This window comes from Mycosarcoma maydis, chromosome 11 (assembly GCF_000328475.2).
Source record: "Mycosarcoma maydis chromosome 11, whole genome shotgun sequence".
NCBI classification, from domain to species: Eukaryota; Fungi; Basidiomycota; class Ustilaginomycetes; order Ustilaginales; genus Mycosarcoma; species Mycosarcoma maydis.
This window is the reverse complement of record NC_026488.1, coordinates 327,762-341,608: the sequence shown is the minus strand read 5'-3', so window position 1 is coordinate 341,608 and position 13,847 is coordinate 327,762. Positions and strand designations below refer to the sequence as shown.

Sequence of the window (13,847 nt, the reverse complement as noted above, 5' to 3'; positions counted from 1 at the left end):
ACGTTGGAGTGCAAGTGCAGTGCAGTGCAGTGCAGTTTGTAGGCCGCTTTCTCGCTTTCTTACTATGGCTGTCGTGGGTGCATGCACAGCAAGTGGGCGGACTGCATGCTCAAAAATAGCAAACCTAGCGAGCGAGGCAAGGCGGGGCGAGGCAGAGGGGCGATGAGGGATCTGCGCTGGCGGTGGGCGGTAGGATTTGCAGAGCGAGCAAGAACCCCTTTTGCAGCGGTGCAGAAGCGAGCGGGTGACCACTGAGCTTGAGCCTGCCAAGGACTGTATCCACACTGCCACGAAACGATCAAGACGACGACAACAACAACAACAACAAGAACAACAAGAACAAGAAGAATACAGACGGAAGCGAGCCACGCTGTCAGCTCGGAAACTTTGGTAGATCGCCGAGCGTTATGACATTTCAGACATGGTGCATTCGACACGCCTGCAAACCGGAACAATCACGAATCGTGAATTGACGTTGTCGATCGGTGTCAGCCTAGTCACAAGTCAGCCATTTTCCGGACCCATTTACGATGCACGATTCACATTTCACAATTCGAGTATTGCCAAAGGTGCAGCGGTGATGCAGAAGCTGTGTCTGGCCGGCATGCGACGCACGACTTGGCGGAGGTGCATGTGACGATTGTAAGGTCAGTCGGCCAGCGAGCATAACAGCAGACCAACACAGTTGAACAGCACAGCATAGCCCACATAGCGAAGCGCAGCGCGGCGCGGCGCGGCGTGGCGTGGCGTGGCGGGAAAAGTGTTGTTCTCGCTAACATTCGTGATTAGCAAAGGATCGTCTATTTAAGTAGTAACGCCAACTAGCTAGTAAAATTATCGTTATTACGGATTGCAAATTACGAAAAGATTACTCGTAAATCGCACAAGCCGCTCGCCAATCATTCACGCGCCGCCCAACTCACGACTCACGACTCACGACTGGTTTGCAACGCTACGTGCTACACGCTAGTTATGAGCTGTGCGCAGTAAGCACCGCTACTGATGAAGCCGCCTAGAAAGCAGCAACCCTTTTGCACCTGTTCAGTGCAAATCACGAATCGTAAATGCATACGACTCACATTCGTTGCTGGCAGAAATCACCGTCCTCACGATGCACACAATTCACGATGCACAATTTACGATTCACGATTCAAGATTGGTAAGCTTGGCGCCAAAAGGAAAGGTCGTAAAGGTTTTGGGTGTCTTTTGATGTTCTGATCAATTGCCGCCATGTACGATTCGTGATTGGTGATTCGTGATTGGTGATTCGTGATTGGTGATTCGTGATTGACGATGGTTCGTTCCACTCTTGCAAAACTCGTGACTTGTGGTCTTTGGCACTGCTGGTCAACTATCTCGTTCCGCCTCTTCTAAAGTCGGCTGGCTGTACGCTATCGATGTATTTCGTATACAGGCCATGCCACATACACTTGAGTGTCGAAGACTCTTGACAACCCGATACCAGGACGATAAGCAAATTCTCCTGCCTCAGAATCAGTTGGTTAGTGACGAGAAGCGCGATCGATTTATCCAAAAATCCGAATTCATCTCGAATCTCGCCAGATCGGGTTTCCGATCGAGTCATCTCCCGATATTCTATTGGAATGTGGAATTTTCAGGATCGTGTCCCGATTCACCCAGTGGCAAAAGTGCAACTCCGAGGAGAAAACTTTTCGGGATTTGTGATTCCGCGGTACACTTCAAGGGAAAGCAGCCTCCTCGGATCCTGACTCATTTGTGTTCCTGTGACGCAACCGCGCAAAGTGGTTGCACACGCCGCCGCGTTCATCGCCAATGTCCAGAAACTCACTCTGTAGCTGTGCCAATCAGAGTGCAAGGTGAAAGGTGAAAGGTGCAACGGATCTTGTGATGCTCAATGACACGACAAAGCTCTGTGATTCGGGATTCGTGATTCGAGAAAAGATGCTGGCTTCTGGCTGACGTTTGTGGTTGGGACGTTTGGATCGTTTTTGGTTCCAAAAATTTCCTCTAACTTAATCAGCCTCCGGAAATCAAGTTCCGTCACAGAGTAAGTAGAGAGGTAACTTGACGGTAATTTTACTGTATAGTCAACCATTTGTGGTCATCAGACATATTCATGATTCGTGATTGAGCATGCTTTCTAACGGATTTTATTAACAAAGCGTTCAGGTGCGCGCACTCACGACTCAGTCTGTGAGTCGTGAGTGACTGCGCCGAGTCAGCATGGATTTGATTCAGCCAGCCAGAAGTAGCAGCCGATTACCTTGACGCTTGACGCCTGACCAAAGACTCTCGTGTCCTCATCTAAAGTCCGTCGCTCAGCACAGTCCCTCTTTCTTTTGGCAGACGCCCTTGGCGAGATGCAAGGGATTCACGAATTCTGGTTCGCCACGCCGCCTTTGGGTGCAATCGCAAATCACAAATTTGGTTAGGTTATCTTTTCTGCGCTCGGTCTGAGATAGCTCCTCCAGCTTCTCGTCAACTGACTGACTGACTGACTGACTGACTAACTGACTGACTGACTGACTGACTGACTCAACTTATCGGGGTTAGCGCGCTGAATGAGATAGACGTCAGAGGCAAAGCAGTATCGCGAGTGAGTAGCATCTTCAAGCACCAGGCAAGAGTCATCAGTAGCTAGACTCCACCCATGACAGTCCTGAGTAAAAAAAGTCTTTGCTGTCTTTGTTCGGATGTCTACTTCCATCTGCATTCAGATTCGTGATTGCTTCCTTGGTAGATCCTCCACCACCTCTCTTGCATCTCATTTACGACTGCAGCATCTTTGTGCTCACTTTGACCGGCACTCGTTCTCTACACGCCGGCATCTCTTCCTGTTACAAGCTTGTGCCTCAACACTAGGCTTTCACCACAGACAGTTGCAACGCTCTGTCGCCCTGTCTGACACCCATCCCACGCAAGTGCCACTCCGGCCCACACGCAAGCTAGACGATCTCTTTGGTCCTCGTGCGCAAAGAACATATCTCAATCCAAAGTCTCGACCGTCGCTCGTATCGCCGCCGCTCCCTTTTGCTCTGCTGCAAGCACGCCGCAGGCACGCCGCATCCACTCATCCACGCGCACAACTCTGTTCGGGCCTGCCATCCGTACACACTTGATCTTTGGCTTTCGTGTCGTCATAGTTGAGACCCTGCTGTGCGCCGAACCAACTCTGCTTGGTCAATTACACATACCGCTTGTATATCTGCTGCATCCCCTCCTTGGTGCCGCAGCTCTCTTTCCTCCCGTCATGTCGTTCGAAGCCAACGATCTGAGCAAAACCACCTCGAGGGGCTCTAGCACCCGCTCTTCCCTCTTCAGCCGTGCTTCCGGATTCGTCATGGGCTCTGCTTCTCGACGCCATCCACATCCACATCCACCAGCACCAGCGTCTGATTCTCAAGCTGCCAGCTCCGTCTCGAGTCCCAACATGCCCTCCAACGACACCATGACCGACTACAGCAAGCCCGAATCCAGCGATGCCGCCAGAGGTCCACGCAAGTTCGACCACATTTTTGCGACACCCGATCCAAGTGTCAAGCTCGCACCGCCCACTGCGCTCTCTGATTCGCAGCAGGAAAAGTACGACCAAATGCTCGAGCATTTCACCTCGACCAAACTGTTTCCCACCAGCCTCAAGCCCAACTCTGCCAAGAAACCGCTCGACGACTGGGAAAAGATGCGCAACCTTTCGCGCGAATCCATGATCCGCTACCTCCGCGCCACCAAGTGGGACGTGGCATCGGCTAAGAAACGTCTTACTGATACCATCGCATGGAGGCGCGAGTACGGCGTCGATAGTCTCAAGGCGGAAGACCTCGAGCCCGAAGCCATGACGGGTAAGGAAACCATCCTAGGATACGACAACAAGGGTCGTCCGCTCCACTACATGCATCCATCGCGCAACACGACCGAAGAGACGCCGCGTCAGATGCAGTTTGCCGTGTGGATCCTGGAGCGTGCCATCGATCTCATGCCTCCGGGTGTCGAAATGCTTGCACTGCTCATCAACTTTGGCGGTAAGAAGCGTAACCCCACTTCGATCAGCAATGCCAAGCTCATGCTGTACATTTTGCAGAACCATTATGTGGAGCGATTGGGCATTGCACTCTGCATCAACGTGCCTTGGATCTTCAAGGCATTCTGGAACGCCATCTATCCGTTTATCGACCCGGTCACCAAAGGCAAATGCAAATTTGACGAAGCGATCAAGGACGAAGTTCCTAATGGGCAGTTGGCGTCGGATTTTGGTGGCTTGCTCGACTTTCCTTATGAACACGAAAAGTACTGGCCCCAGCTGGTCGAGCTAACCAACAAGAGGAGAGAGGAACAGATGGAAAGGTTCAAGACGCTGTGCGGCGCCGAAATCGGTGCTAGCGAGTGGGTGATCCGAGGTGGTGACGCGCCGAACCGCTCAACTGCGCCCAAGAAGCAAGATTCCGGGTACCACGAGGTCGAGTCCAAGTCTTTGCCTGCCTATCAACCAGCCGCAGGCAGCAGCGAGAACGAAAGTCAACTCGATCGATTCTACACGTCTCCAAGCGAGCTGCCACCTGAATTGGAACGACAGCTGGATGAGTCGGATTCCGAGAACAACACTGTCGTCAACGATGATCACGCGTCCTCGGCTGTAGATGCAACGCCGCAAAGGAAGGAGCACAAGCAAGGCGATGCAAGTCTGTTTGCCGCTGTCGTCGGCGGCGTCTCGGCGGGGCTCGTCGGCGGTAAAGCGGCGTCGGATGCTGCCGAGCAGGCAGGTAAGAACGCAGGTGACGAAGCGCAAAAACACCATCAGCACTTGAGTCACATCAAGGCCGTTCTTGGTAGAAAGAGCGATGGCGAGTCAAGACCAGCCGTCTCTGCGTAGCATTCACTCTTGATCGCATGCGTATACATTTCACTCAAGCATCTCTTGGAATCAAAGTGGTGTAAGTTTTGGAAGTAATCCTGGACTGCGATTCGGGGGATGTGATTCTGAGGATGTGTGAGGTTGTAGTGGTATGCTTGGAATTTGCCAAGGACGCTGTAGGGTGTAGCTGATAAGCAGTGGGGGTAGAGGGACGGCAGGGAGAGTATAGGATTGGAGGGTAGAAGGAGAGGGTGGGGGAAAGTGGTGATCAAAGGTGGCCGGGATGTTGGCCGTGGAGCCAAGTGTTGAACATGGCGAGCGCAGCCTGCGGCTTGTCGTGCGGCACAAAGTGACCAGCATGATCGACGATGGCGTAGGTGAGATTACCCGAGGCTTTGTACTGGCCCGCTTTGACGCTGTTAGGACCAGAACCGATAAACCAATCGGTCAACTGCACCTTGTTGTACTCGTCTTTGCCACTCCACGGTAGCGCTTCCGACCAGGCACGGTTGCCGAGGTAGTTGCAGATAAAGTCGCGTCGTCCCGAATAGGTGAGCACACGCACGTTGTTTTCCAGAATGCTCGTCACCGCCCATGTCGAATCACGAGATCCATCACCGGTCTTGGCAAAATTCGCATATACCTTGTCCGAACATCCCACAAACACGCCATCGTGCTTATCGCCCGGTCCACGTCCATCAACACCGAGTCCAATCTTGGTCTCGTTGTCGTTCAAAAACGCCGCCACCCAATCTTCCTCAGCGTACTTGGCAGCGTGTTGCCAATCGTACGGCGATTTGTTGAGCGTATCATAAGGCGACGAAAGCGCCGTCTCGCAGTAGTTGGATGCCGCTTGACATGCAGCTGTGTCGTACGTCCTGCCATGCTTGTCCTTGCGGTTGCATTTTTCGACAAGCGTGAGACACGTCGGAATGCTCTCGTTCATCTTTTTGCACGTCTTCTTGGGCAAAAGAGGTTTTTTCGATCCGGATTTTTCAGTGCAAGTGTACTCGACATAAGCCGGGAACTGATGCTCCGGAGAAGTGATGCCGTTTCCGATGAGAACACTCTCCAGTGGCAGCGGCTTGAGCTCCATCTCTGGATGTTGGAGGATCTTTTTGTTGTCTTGGACAATCTGGTTGGCCAACAGCGGGATGTACCTTCCAGCATAGCTCTCACCGGCAATGTGGAACGAAGGGAAAGCATCACCGTCACCCTTGAAGATTTCCTCTCCCATGTGCATGGCAAGCAAGTGCAAAAACGCCGAAGCATCTTTGGCAGCTGACTCTGCCGAAAATACTCGCGAAGGAGGCTGATCGGTGCGAGACTTGTTGGCCCAGTCCACGTACGAGTAGCCAACACCGACGGGCTGATCGAGGAAGATCATGGTAGCGTTGTTGTTCCAAGACCAAGCGTTCTTCTCGGTACCTGGCTTGCCATCCCTGGAAGCAGGATCAACTGCGTTACACGGGCCTAGTTCCATGAGCAGGCCTGTGAAGGACGAGCAACCAGGTCCACCGTTCAACCAGAGAACGACAGGATCCGTTTTGGGATCATTGCGCGATTCGAAAGCCCAAAAGTAAAAGTGCTCGATAGCACCTTTAGTATGTCCATCCTTTTCGTGCTTGTTGATCGAAATAGCACCGTTCGAGTGCGAGTCGTGCTTGGAGAGCAGATCTACATCGACATCCAGATAGCCAGAGTACGACTTGACGCTGGGATCGCAGATCGAAGATGGCGGAGAGACGACGCGCAAGCTGTGAGCTGGCAAGTTGGCATGTTCCAGTAGCTTGGCCGGTTGTTCGTTCTGCGATCGCTGGAGCGAGAAAGGGATCTGAGCCGCTTGTGTCACCGCCGCAGCTGTCATCGCCACAGCGACGATGCTGTTGTAGACCCGCATATTGAAGTAGCGCCAAGGTGGGAGCAAAATCTAATTTGATGATGGTTCCGTGAGGGCAGAAAGCCAACCCAAGCAAGATCTCACCTTGGCTCTATTTGACGCTGAACAACCACCAACAGGATAGGTGAATGAGCCCCGCTTATCCCGACGATTCGTGCACCAGGGCTCGGTTGGCAGCCAAAGTTTGAGGGTCACAACTTCGTACAGCGGCCCAAGCGAGCGCCAGTCGTCAAATGTGAATCACGAATCACGAATCGTGACTGGGAGAGTCCTGTGCATTCGTGATTTGGTCGATTCTCAAAGACTTGTAGCTACGCCGCCATTCCGCATTCGACCTTTTGCAGGTTTCAATTAAAGTTTTAGAAAGGTTTTTTATTTGGCCCTCTTTTCCCACGTTCACGTGGTTTCATGTTTCGTGGTTCACAGTCAGTCACAGTCACGAGTTACGGAACATGAATGAATCCATGTTAGACTTCATCTCAAACCTGCTCGAAAGATTTTGGAGGGCTCGGTGGCAAACAAACACGAACAAGAAGCTTGCGACTTGCTCTGCTCTCTCATCTCTGACTCTGACTCATTCACGATTCACGATTCTTGGCACGCTTTTTTCTGTTCTATACTGTAACTTTCTTTTTCCTTCTCAATTCATGATTTGATACCCGTATGCCGTTTCCTAGTCACAGTCATCTTTATCTAAGCTAATTCCCAGTCACAAGTGCGAACAGCAGCAGCGTCGAGTCAAGCGTGATAGGCGACTGCGACTGCGACTGCGACGGCGACTGCGACGGATTACCAAATTGCATTTCTTCTCGCCCCACATGCTTGGCCTCCTCCCTCCTCACACCATCTCACCTCGGCCTTTCGTCTGGATTGCATCACGCATCACAAGCAATGCAACAACTCACCACGCCTTTGCTTCCGCTCGTTGATGCGGAGAGCATCAAGGGCAGTGCTCTTATCGACGCCGTCTCCCGCATCGCCCCCGTTCTCGTTCCTCAGGACCTCGTCTCGACGCTCCCGGCCAATGTCGCATACCTCGTGCTTGCCGAGCCATCACTCTCCTACGACGCCGCAGCCGATCTACTTGATGCTGGTGCCGAGGCTATCGTCACTGCCGACACTCAGCTCATCCAACAGTTTGACGCTACCATTGCGTCGGCTCGATTCATTTACCTTTGCGCGTCGGGCGCTGCTCCTGTCGCTGAAGTGCTCAAGTCGGTAGCAGGCGCCGTTCTCACTTTGCCCGCAGCTTCCGCCATCGCTTCTTCGTCACAGCTCATCAAGACGACTGCCGATGTGCTCCAAACCAAGACGTCTGGCAAATCGCTTTTCGTGCTTGCTACTTCGGGTGTTCCTACGGTTCAGGATGTCCAGGCGGTAGCGCAGCTCACTGCCAGCCTGATTGCACCATCTTCTGTGCTCGGAGTAGCTGCTGATGAAGCGCACAAGCAGCAGGGCAAGCTTGACATTGTGGATGCGTTCGTGGCTCCTCTCACCTCGGACCGTACCGACGGTCTGTTTGCCACCACCGTCGTTTCGTCTGCCTGCACCGCATCGCTCGGTCTCGTCTACTCTTCGCCTCTCTCTATCCGCAAATCTATTGTCACTGGTTCGGCTCACTACCAGTCGCGCAACCGCGGTCTCTGGCACAAGGGCGAGTCGAGCGGCGCTACCCAGCAAGTGGTCAGCATTCGCCAGGATTGCGATTCGGACGCTATCCAGTTCGCCGTTCGTCAGTCGCGTGGCACTTTGGCATCTGGATTCTGCCATCTGGAGAATCGCGAAGGCTGCTTTTCTTCGGCTACCGGTCTCGCCAAGCTCGAGGCTACGCTCAAACACCGCCTCCAGACGGCTCCAGCTGGTAGCTACACGGCTCGTCTGTTTAACGACGCTTCGCTGCTGGGTGCCAAGCTGCGCGAAGAAGCAGCCGAGCTGGCGGATGCCAACAACAATGACAAGAAACACGTCGCTTTCGAAGCGGCCGATCTGATCTACTTTGCGCTCACCAAGTGTGTCTCTGCTGGCATTGGGCTGGAAGAGATCGAGGCATCTTTGGATGCCAAAGCCAAGAAGGTTTCGCGTCGCAAGGGGGATGCTAAGCCTGCATTTGCTGCGCAGCAAAAAGCTGCCGAGACCCAGCGCGCCGCAGGTACTCCAGCTGCGGCTGCTGAAACGGTCAAGGATGCATCTGCGCCCATCAAGATCCAGTCTTACCGCTACGAAGATCTCTCGGCAGCTCAACGAAAGGAACTGCTCAAGCGACCCGCTCTGCGGACCGAGCAAGTCATGGACATTTGCCGTCCCATCCTGCGTTCCGTCAAGGAACGTGGCGATGCAGCGTTGCTCGAGCTCACCGAGAAATTTGACAAGGCGAAACTGACGAATGCTGTGCGCCTGCCGCCTTTTGTTGACGACTCGGTGATGGCGCAAATCAAGCCTGAAGTCAAGGTGGCGATTGACATTGCGTACAACAACATTTACAAGTTCCACAAGGCGCAGAAGACGACGTTTGGCAACAAGAGCGCCGGGGCGACTGGAAGTGGAAGCGCAGATGGGTCCGAGGGAGCGCAAGATGGCGTGCTTGAAGTCGAGACGATGCCCGGTGTGGTATGTCGAAGGTTTGCTCGACCTATCGAGTCGGTTGGATTGTACGTTCCGGGTGGATCGGCTGTATTGCCGTCTACGGCGCTGATGCTGGGAGTGCCTGCGCAAGTGGCACGGTGCCCGACGGTTGTGATTGCTACGCCGCCACGAGCGGACGGCAGCATTTCGCCCGAGGTTCTGTACTGTGCGTCGAAAGTGAACGCCAGTGCGATTCTGTGTGCAGGAGGAGCGCAGGCGGTGGCTGCACTGGCTTACGGAACCGAAAGCTGTCCGAAGGTGGACAAGATCGTCGGTCCAGGGAACCAGTTTGTTACAGCTGCCAAGATGTTGGTGCAGAACGAGACGGATGCTATCGTATCGATTGATATGCCGGCTGGACCTTCCGAGGTGCTTGTGATTGCTGATCGCGAGGCGGATGCTGCGTTTGTTGCGTCGGACCTGCTATCTCAAGCGGAGCATGGACCTGATTCTCAAGTGGTGCTTGTCGGTATAGCGCTTAGCTCGTCTGAGCTCGCGGCGATTGAAGCCGAAGTGGACCGTCAGGCGCGCGCATTGCCCCGGGTCGACGTTGTACGACAAGCGATCGACAAGTCGGTCACTGTGATCGTCCCCGATCGTGCTACCGCTATGGAATGGTCAAACGCCTACGCTCCCGAGCACCTCATCCTCCAAACGCGCGATGCAGAGTCTCTGGTGGAATGCGTGCAAAACGCCGGCTCGATCTTTGTCGGTCCCTGGTCGCCCGAAAGCTGCGGCGACTACATGAGCGGCACCAACCACTCGCTCCCCACCGCCGCCTACGCCAAAAGCTACTCCGGCGTCAACGTCGCCACCTTTGAAAAATGCATCACCTCGCAATCACTCACCCAACAAGGCCTCAAAGGCTTCGCCCAAAACGTCATCGACCTAGCCATGTGCGAAGGCCTCCAAGCCCACGCCATGGCCGTCAAAATCAGACTCGACAGAATCCAATCCTAATCACATCTCCCCTCATGTACATAGTCCCTCCAACACACCCTCCACACCAATCGTCAACATCCGTGTATCAACATCCGCGTCCCGTCCACCTCACCACTGCAATCAATCTTTGTGATCGCCACTCATCACTGCACCAGCCACAATGCGAAAAGCGAGCCGCTCCGAAATCAACGTGCAAACATGATCGCATTCAAATTCGTGATTACTACTGAGCGACACCCGTCTTTTCATCGTACTCTGCCGTCCTATACGCCGACGTGCGCGCCAAAGAAGACTCGCTCTGCAAATGCTGGTTAGACGCCATCGACGACTCGGGCAGAGACAAGTGCATTCCTGCCCATGTCGATGTCGACGGTAGCGCCAACGATGCTTTTTCACTAAACGCATCTGCGCGCGCAGACCTCTGTGATCCAGACTCGGATATCGCCCTCGACCGCATCTCGATCGGTATCGGCGTCAACCTAGCCGCCTCGATCGCGCCTGCCTGCGCCGTTTCTGAAAGTGGCTGATCTTGCAGCGTATGTGTCATGCTCGAAAGCTGTGAATTCCTCCCATGCTCCGCTGCTCCTGCTCCTGCTCCTGCCCCTACGCCTACGCCTCCGGCTACTGTTGTTACCGCTGTCGCGGGCGCGTTACCACGCGGCCCGCGGAAGTACGACTTTCTCCTCTGCTTCAAATGGTCAAACGGCAAAAAGTGCTCTTCCATCTGTCGCATTTCTGGCGGTAGCGCATCAAAGTCGGCATTTCCATTTCGCTTCTTGGCCTTTAAGGGGTTATCCTCCAGGAGCAACTCTTCGAGTTCGTGTGTGGCGTCAAAGTTGGCCTTTTTGGAATCAGGTTCAAACGGTGGTGCCACGGTTTTGGCTTCCATGGCGGGCCAGTCGATGCCGGCAAACCACGCATGCGCCTTGAACTCGTCGATGCCACTGCGACAGCCCAGACGCTTGCGTGGATCTCGTTCGAGGAGGCTCTTGATGCAGCTTACCGTTTCGCGGCTGACGATGGTCTCGACGTTTTCGGGAAATGTGCAGCGGTCATTGAGAATCGAGTGGGTGAGCGCCGAGTTGGTCTTACCGCGGAAAGGACGTCGGCCAAACAGTAGTTCGTAAGCCACCACGCCCAAGGACCACCAGTCAACCGAAGAAAGGTAGCCGCGCTTGGTCAAGACTTCGGGAGCCATGTAGGCCATCGAACCTGCTATGCTGGTGAGTGGACGACGCGGTGAGAAATGGACGGCAATGTTAAAGTCGGTCAAGTGCGCATGTCCCTTTTCGTCGAGCAGCACGTTGTCCGGTTTGAGATCTCGATGGACAATCTGGAGTCGATGCAAGTAGTCCAATCCAAGCGCGAGCTCTGCAACGTAAAAGCGAACGACGTCTTCGCTCATGTTGCCGGTGCGGTCGAGGTGAAAGCGCAGGTCGCCACCGAGCATGAGGTCGAGGACCATAAACATGTTTTCGTCGTCCTGAAAGGCGTAGCGCAGATTGCAGACAAAAGGAGAGTCAATCTCTTCGAGCAGCCTGCGCTCCTGAATGATGTTGGAGACGGCGCGCATCTTGATGCACTTGGCCTTGTTGATGTACTTGAGCGCATAGAGGTTTTTGGTCTGCTTATGCTGGACGACGCGCACCTTGCCGAAAGCGCCCTTGCCGACGGCACGCAGCAGATAGAAATGGTAGAGGTCGACGGGCCCGTCAAAGTCGATGACTTCGGGCTTGCAGCAGAGCGCGCCCATGGTGGCGGAAGCGCGGGTGTGTGATTGGCGGGGTACTTGTCTATGCGGAGATGCACACGGGGTATGGACGCCAAGGATGGCAGGCCTGCGAGAGAGACGAGCGAGGTGCAAGGAGGTGCAAAAAGCGTCGATGGCATCCAGAGAGGCAAAGGGGTATCTGATGAATGTGAGCCTGCGTTGGGGAAGCCAAACCAAAACAGGAGGTTGGCTCAGACAACACAGAGGTGAGCAGCTAGACGACGGATGGGGAGCGCTGGTTGCATCAGTGACACGCTAGATGCGGGAGCACCGCTGCTGGATGTGATGCTGACAGACAATCAAGAAGGGTGCTGGAACAGGATAGTTTGCGAAACGGGCTCGGCGTTGAGCAGTAGGAGGGCGTTGGCTAGGACGGTGACGTTGCGAGGACGAGAAGCGACCGATTGAGGCCAAAAAATGGGGGGACTCGAGCGGATTGCCAGCAATGGGAGGAAAGCACGTCGGTTTGCAAGGTGGTGGTGGTAATGATGATGGCGCTCGTAGAAGACGGCGTGTGAGGGTGAAAGCTCGACTATAGAGGTGAGAGAGAGTGTAGGTGGCAAGTGTAATTCAAGGACGGAGCGAACAAGCTTTTTGTCTCGGTGACTGAAAGCGGAGAAGCGCGAGAGCGTCAAGAAGCACCTAGCTTAAGCGAACCCCAAGCAAAGCCCAGTCGTGAGTGGTGAGTATGGCTTTCAGGCATGTGACGGACGGGTGACGGGACTCATGGCTGTTGACTCACGGTGCACGACTCGTGACTGCCCTTTGTGTCACAGTGCACGCAGCACGCTTTTCACAGCTCACAGCTCACAGCTCACAGCACAGTGATGAGGAGTGAGATTAAGTTGCAGTCTAAGAAGCAAAACCACCAAGCCAAGTAAGCCTCTATGGGAATCACGAATCACACGCGTACATACTATCGTCGTGCGTGCGTGCGTGTTGCATTCGGATTCACGATTCACGATTCACGATTCACGATTCACGACTCGGATTTTCACTGGAATCTTGGAATCACAAATCTGGCATCTGAGTTGGCCGCCCCACTCTGCCATCACGAATGAATACCCTGAAAAGCCTTTGCACCCTGCCAGCTCGTGGCGTTGATCTCTCTCTCTCTCGCTCTCTCTGTTTCCTTTTAAACAACAATTATTCGTGGTGATTTATCTATCTACTCACGACTCTACATTTGACGCCTGTGAGCAAGTTAATTCGCAACTGTGACTGCCGCTTGCGGATTCGGATTCCCAGCTTTCGCATCAGATGAAAGCAGACCAACAATCAAGAATCACCATTCACGATTCACGATTGTGGTTCGCACATGATGGATCGAAAGCAGACATTAAGAGTGTCAGTGACTCGTGACGGTGACTGAGGCGAGTGTGCCGTGCTCACCCAACACGAAACCGGATTCATCATACGAATACCCACTCACACTCACCACTCGATGCTCACGACTTGACTTGGAATACAACAATCCGCACGCACTCCCGACTCACAACTCACGCTTCCTCGTTCATGTCACAAGTCACGACAAGAAGAAACAAAAATCCTCCCAATCGTCAATTGTGAATCGTGAATCTCGCTTCCAACGTCAGCGCTCGCTGCTTGCCGCCGCACACTCAATTTTCTTTCTTTCTTTTGTTTTGTTTTCTTGTTTTGCGGAGAGCGCGCTTCTACACGGCGACGGCAGAGACGGCAGCGACGGCAGCAAAAGCGGAGTTCCATCATCCGTCTCTGCTTTCCCCGTTCGTCTCGAACGCCAGTCGTGAGTCGAGCCTATG

At 53.9% G+C, this 13,847-nt stretch overlaps 4 protein-coding genes across 4 annotated transcripts; 2 read left to right on the top strand and 2 right to left on the bottom strand.

The window, feature by feature from the left end:
- Positions 1-3,232: 3,232 nt before the first annotated feature.
- UMAG_03976 (uncharacterized protein) lies at positions 3,233-4,849 on the top strand (the record flags this gene model as incomplete). The annotated part of the gene is made up of 1 exon (XM_011392136.1): positions 3,233-4,849. One exon carries the CDS (start codon positions 3,233-3,235, stop codon positions 4,847-4,849), a length of 1,617 nt encoding a protein of 538 aa, XP_011390438.1.
- A 250-nt stretch (positions 4,850-5,099) lies between these two features.
- On the bottom strand, positions 5,100-6,731 carry UMAG_03975 (uncharacterized protein; the record flags this gene model as incomplete). The annotated part of the gene is made up of 1 exon (XM_011392135.1): positions 5,100-6,731. The coding sequence occupies one exon, from the start codon at positions 6,729-6,731 to the stop codon at positions 5,100-5,102; it is 1,632 nt and encodes a 543-aa protein (XP_011390437.1).
- An 891-nt stretch (positions 6,732-7,622) lies between these two features.
- Positions 7,623-10,313, top strand: UMAG_03974 (putative histidine biosynthesis trifunctional protein; the record flags this gene model as incomplete). The annotated part of the gene is made up of 1 exon (XM_011392134.1): positions 7,623-10,313. One exon carries the CDS (start codon positions 7,623-7,625, stop codon positions 10,311-10,313), a length of 2,691 nt encoding a protein of 896 aa, XP_011390436.1.
- A 205-nt stretch (positions 10,314-10,518) lies between these two features.
- On the bottom strand, positions 10,519-12,048 carry UMAG_03973 (uncharacterized protein; the record flags this gene model as incomplete). The annotated part of the gene is made up of 1 exon (XM_011392133.1): positions 10,519-12,048. One exon carries the CDS (start codon positions 12,046-12,048, stop codon positions 10,519-10,521), a length of 1,530 nt encoding a protein of 509 aa, XP_011390435.1.
- Between the last annotated feature and the right edge of the window lie 1,799 nt (positions 12,049-13,847).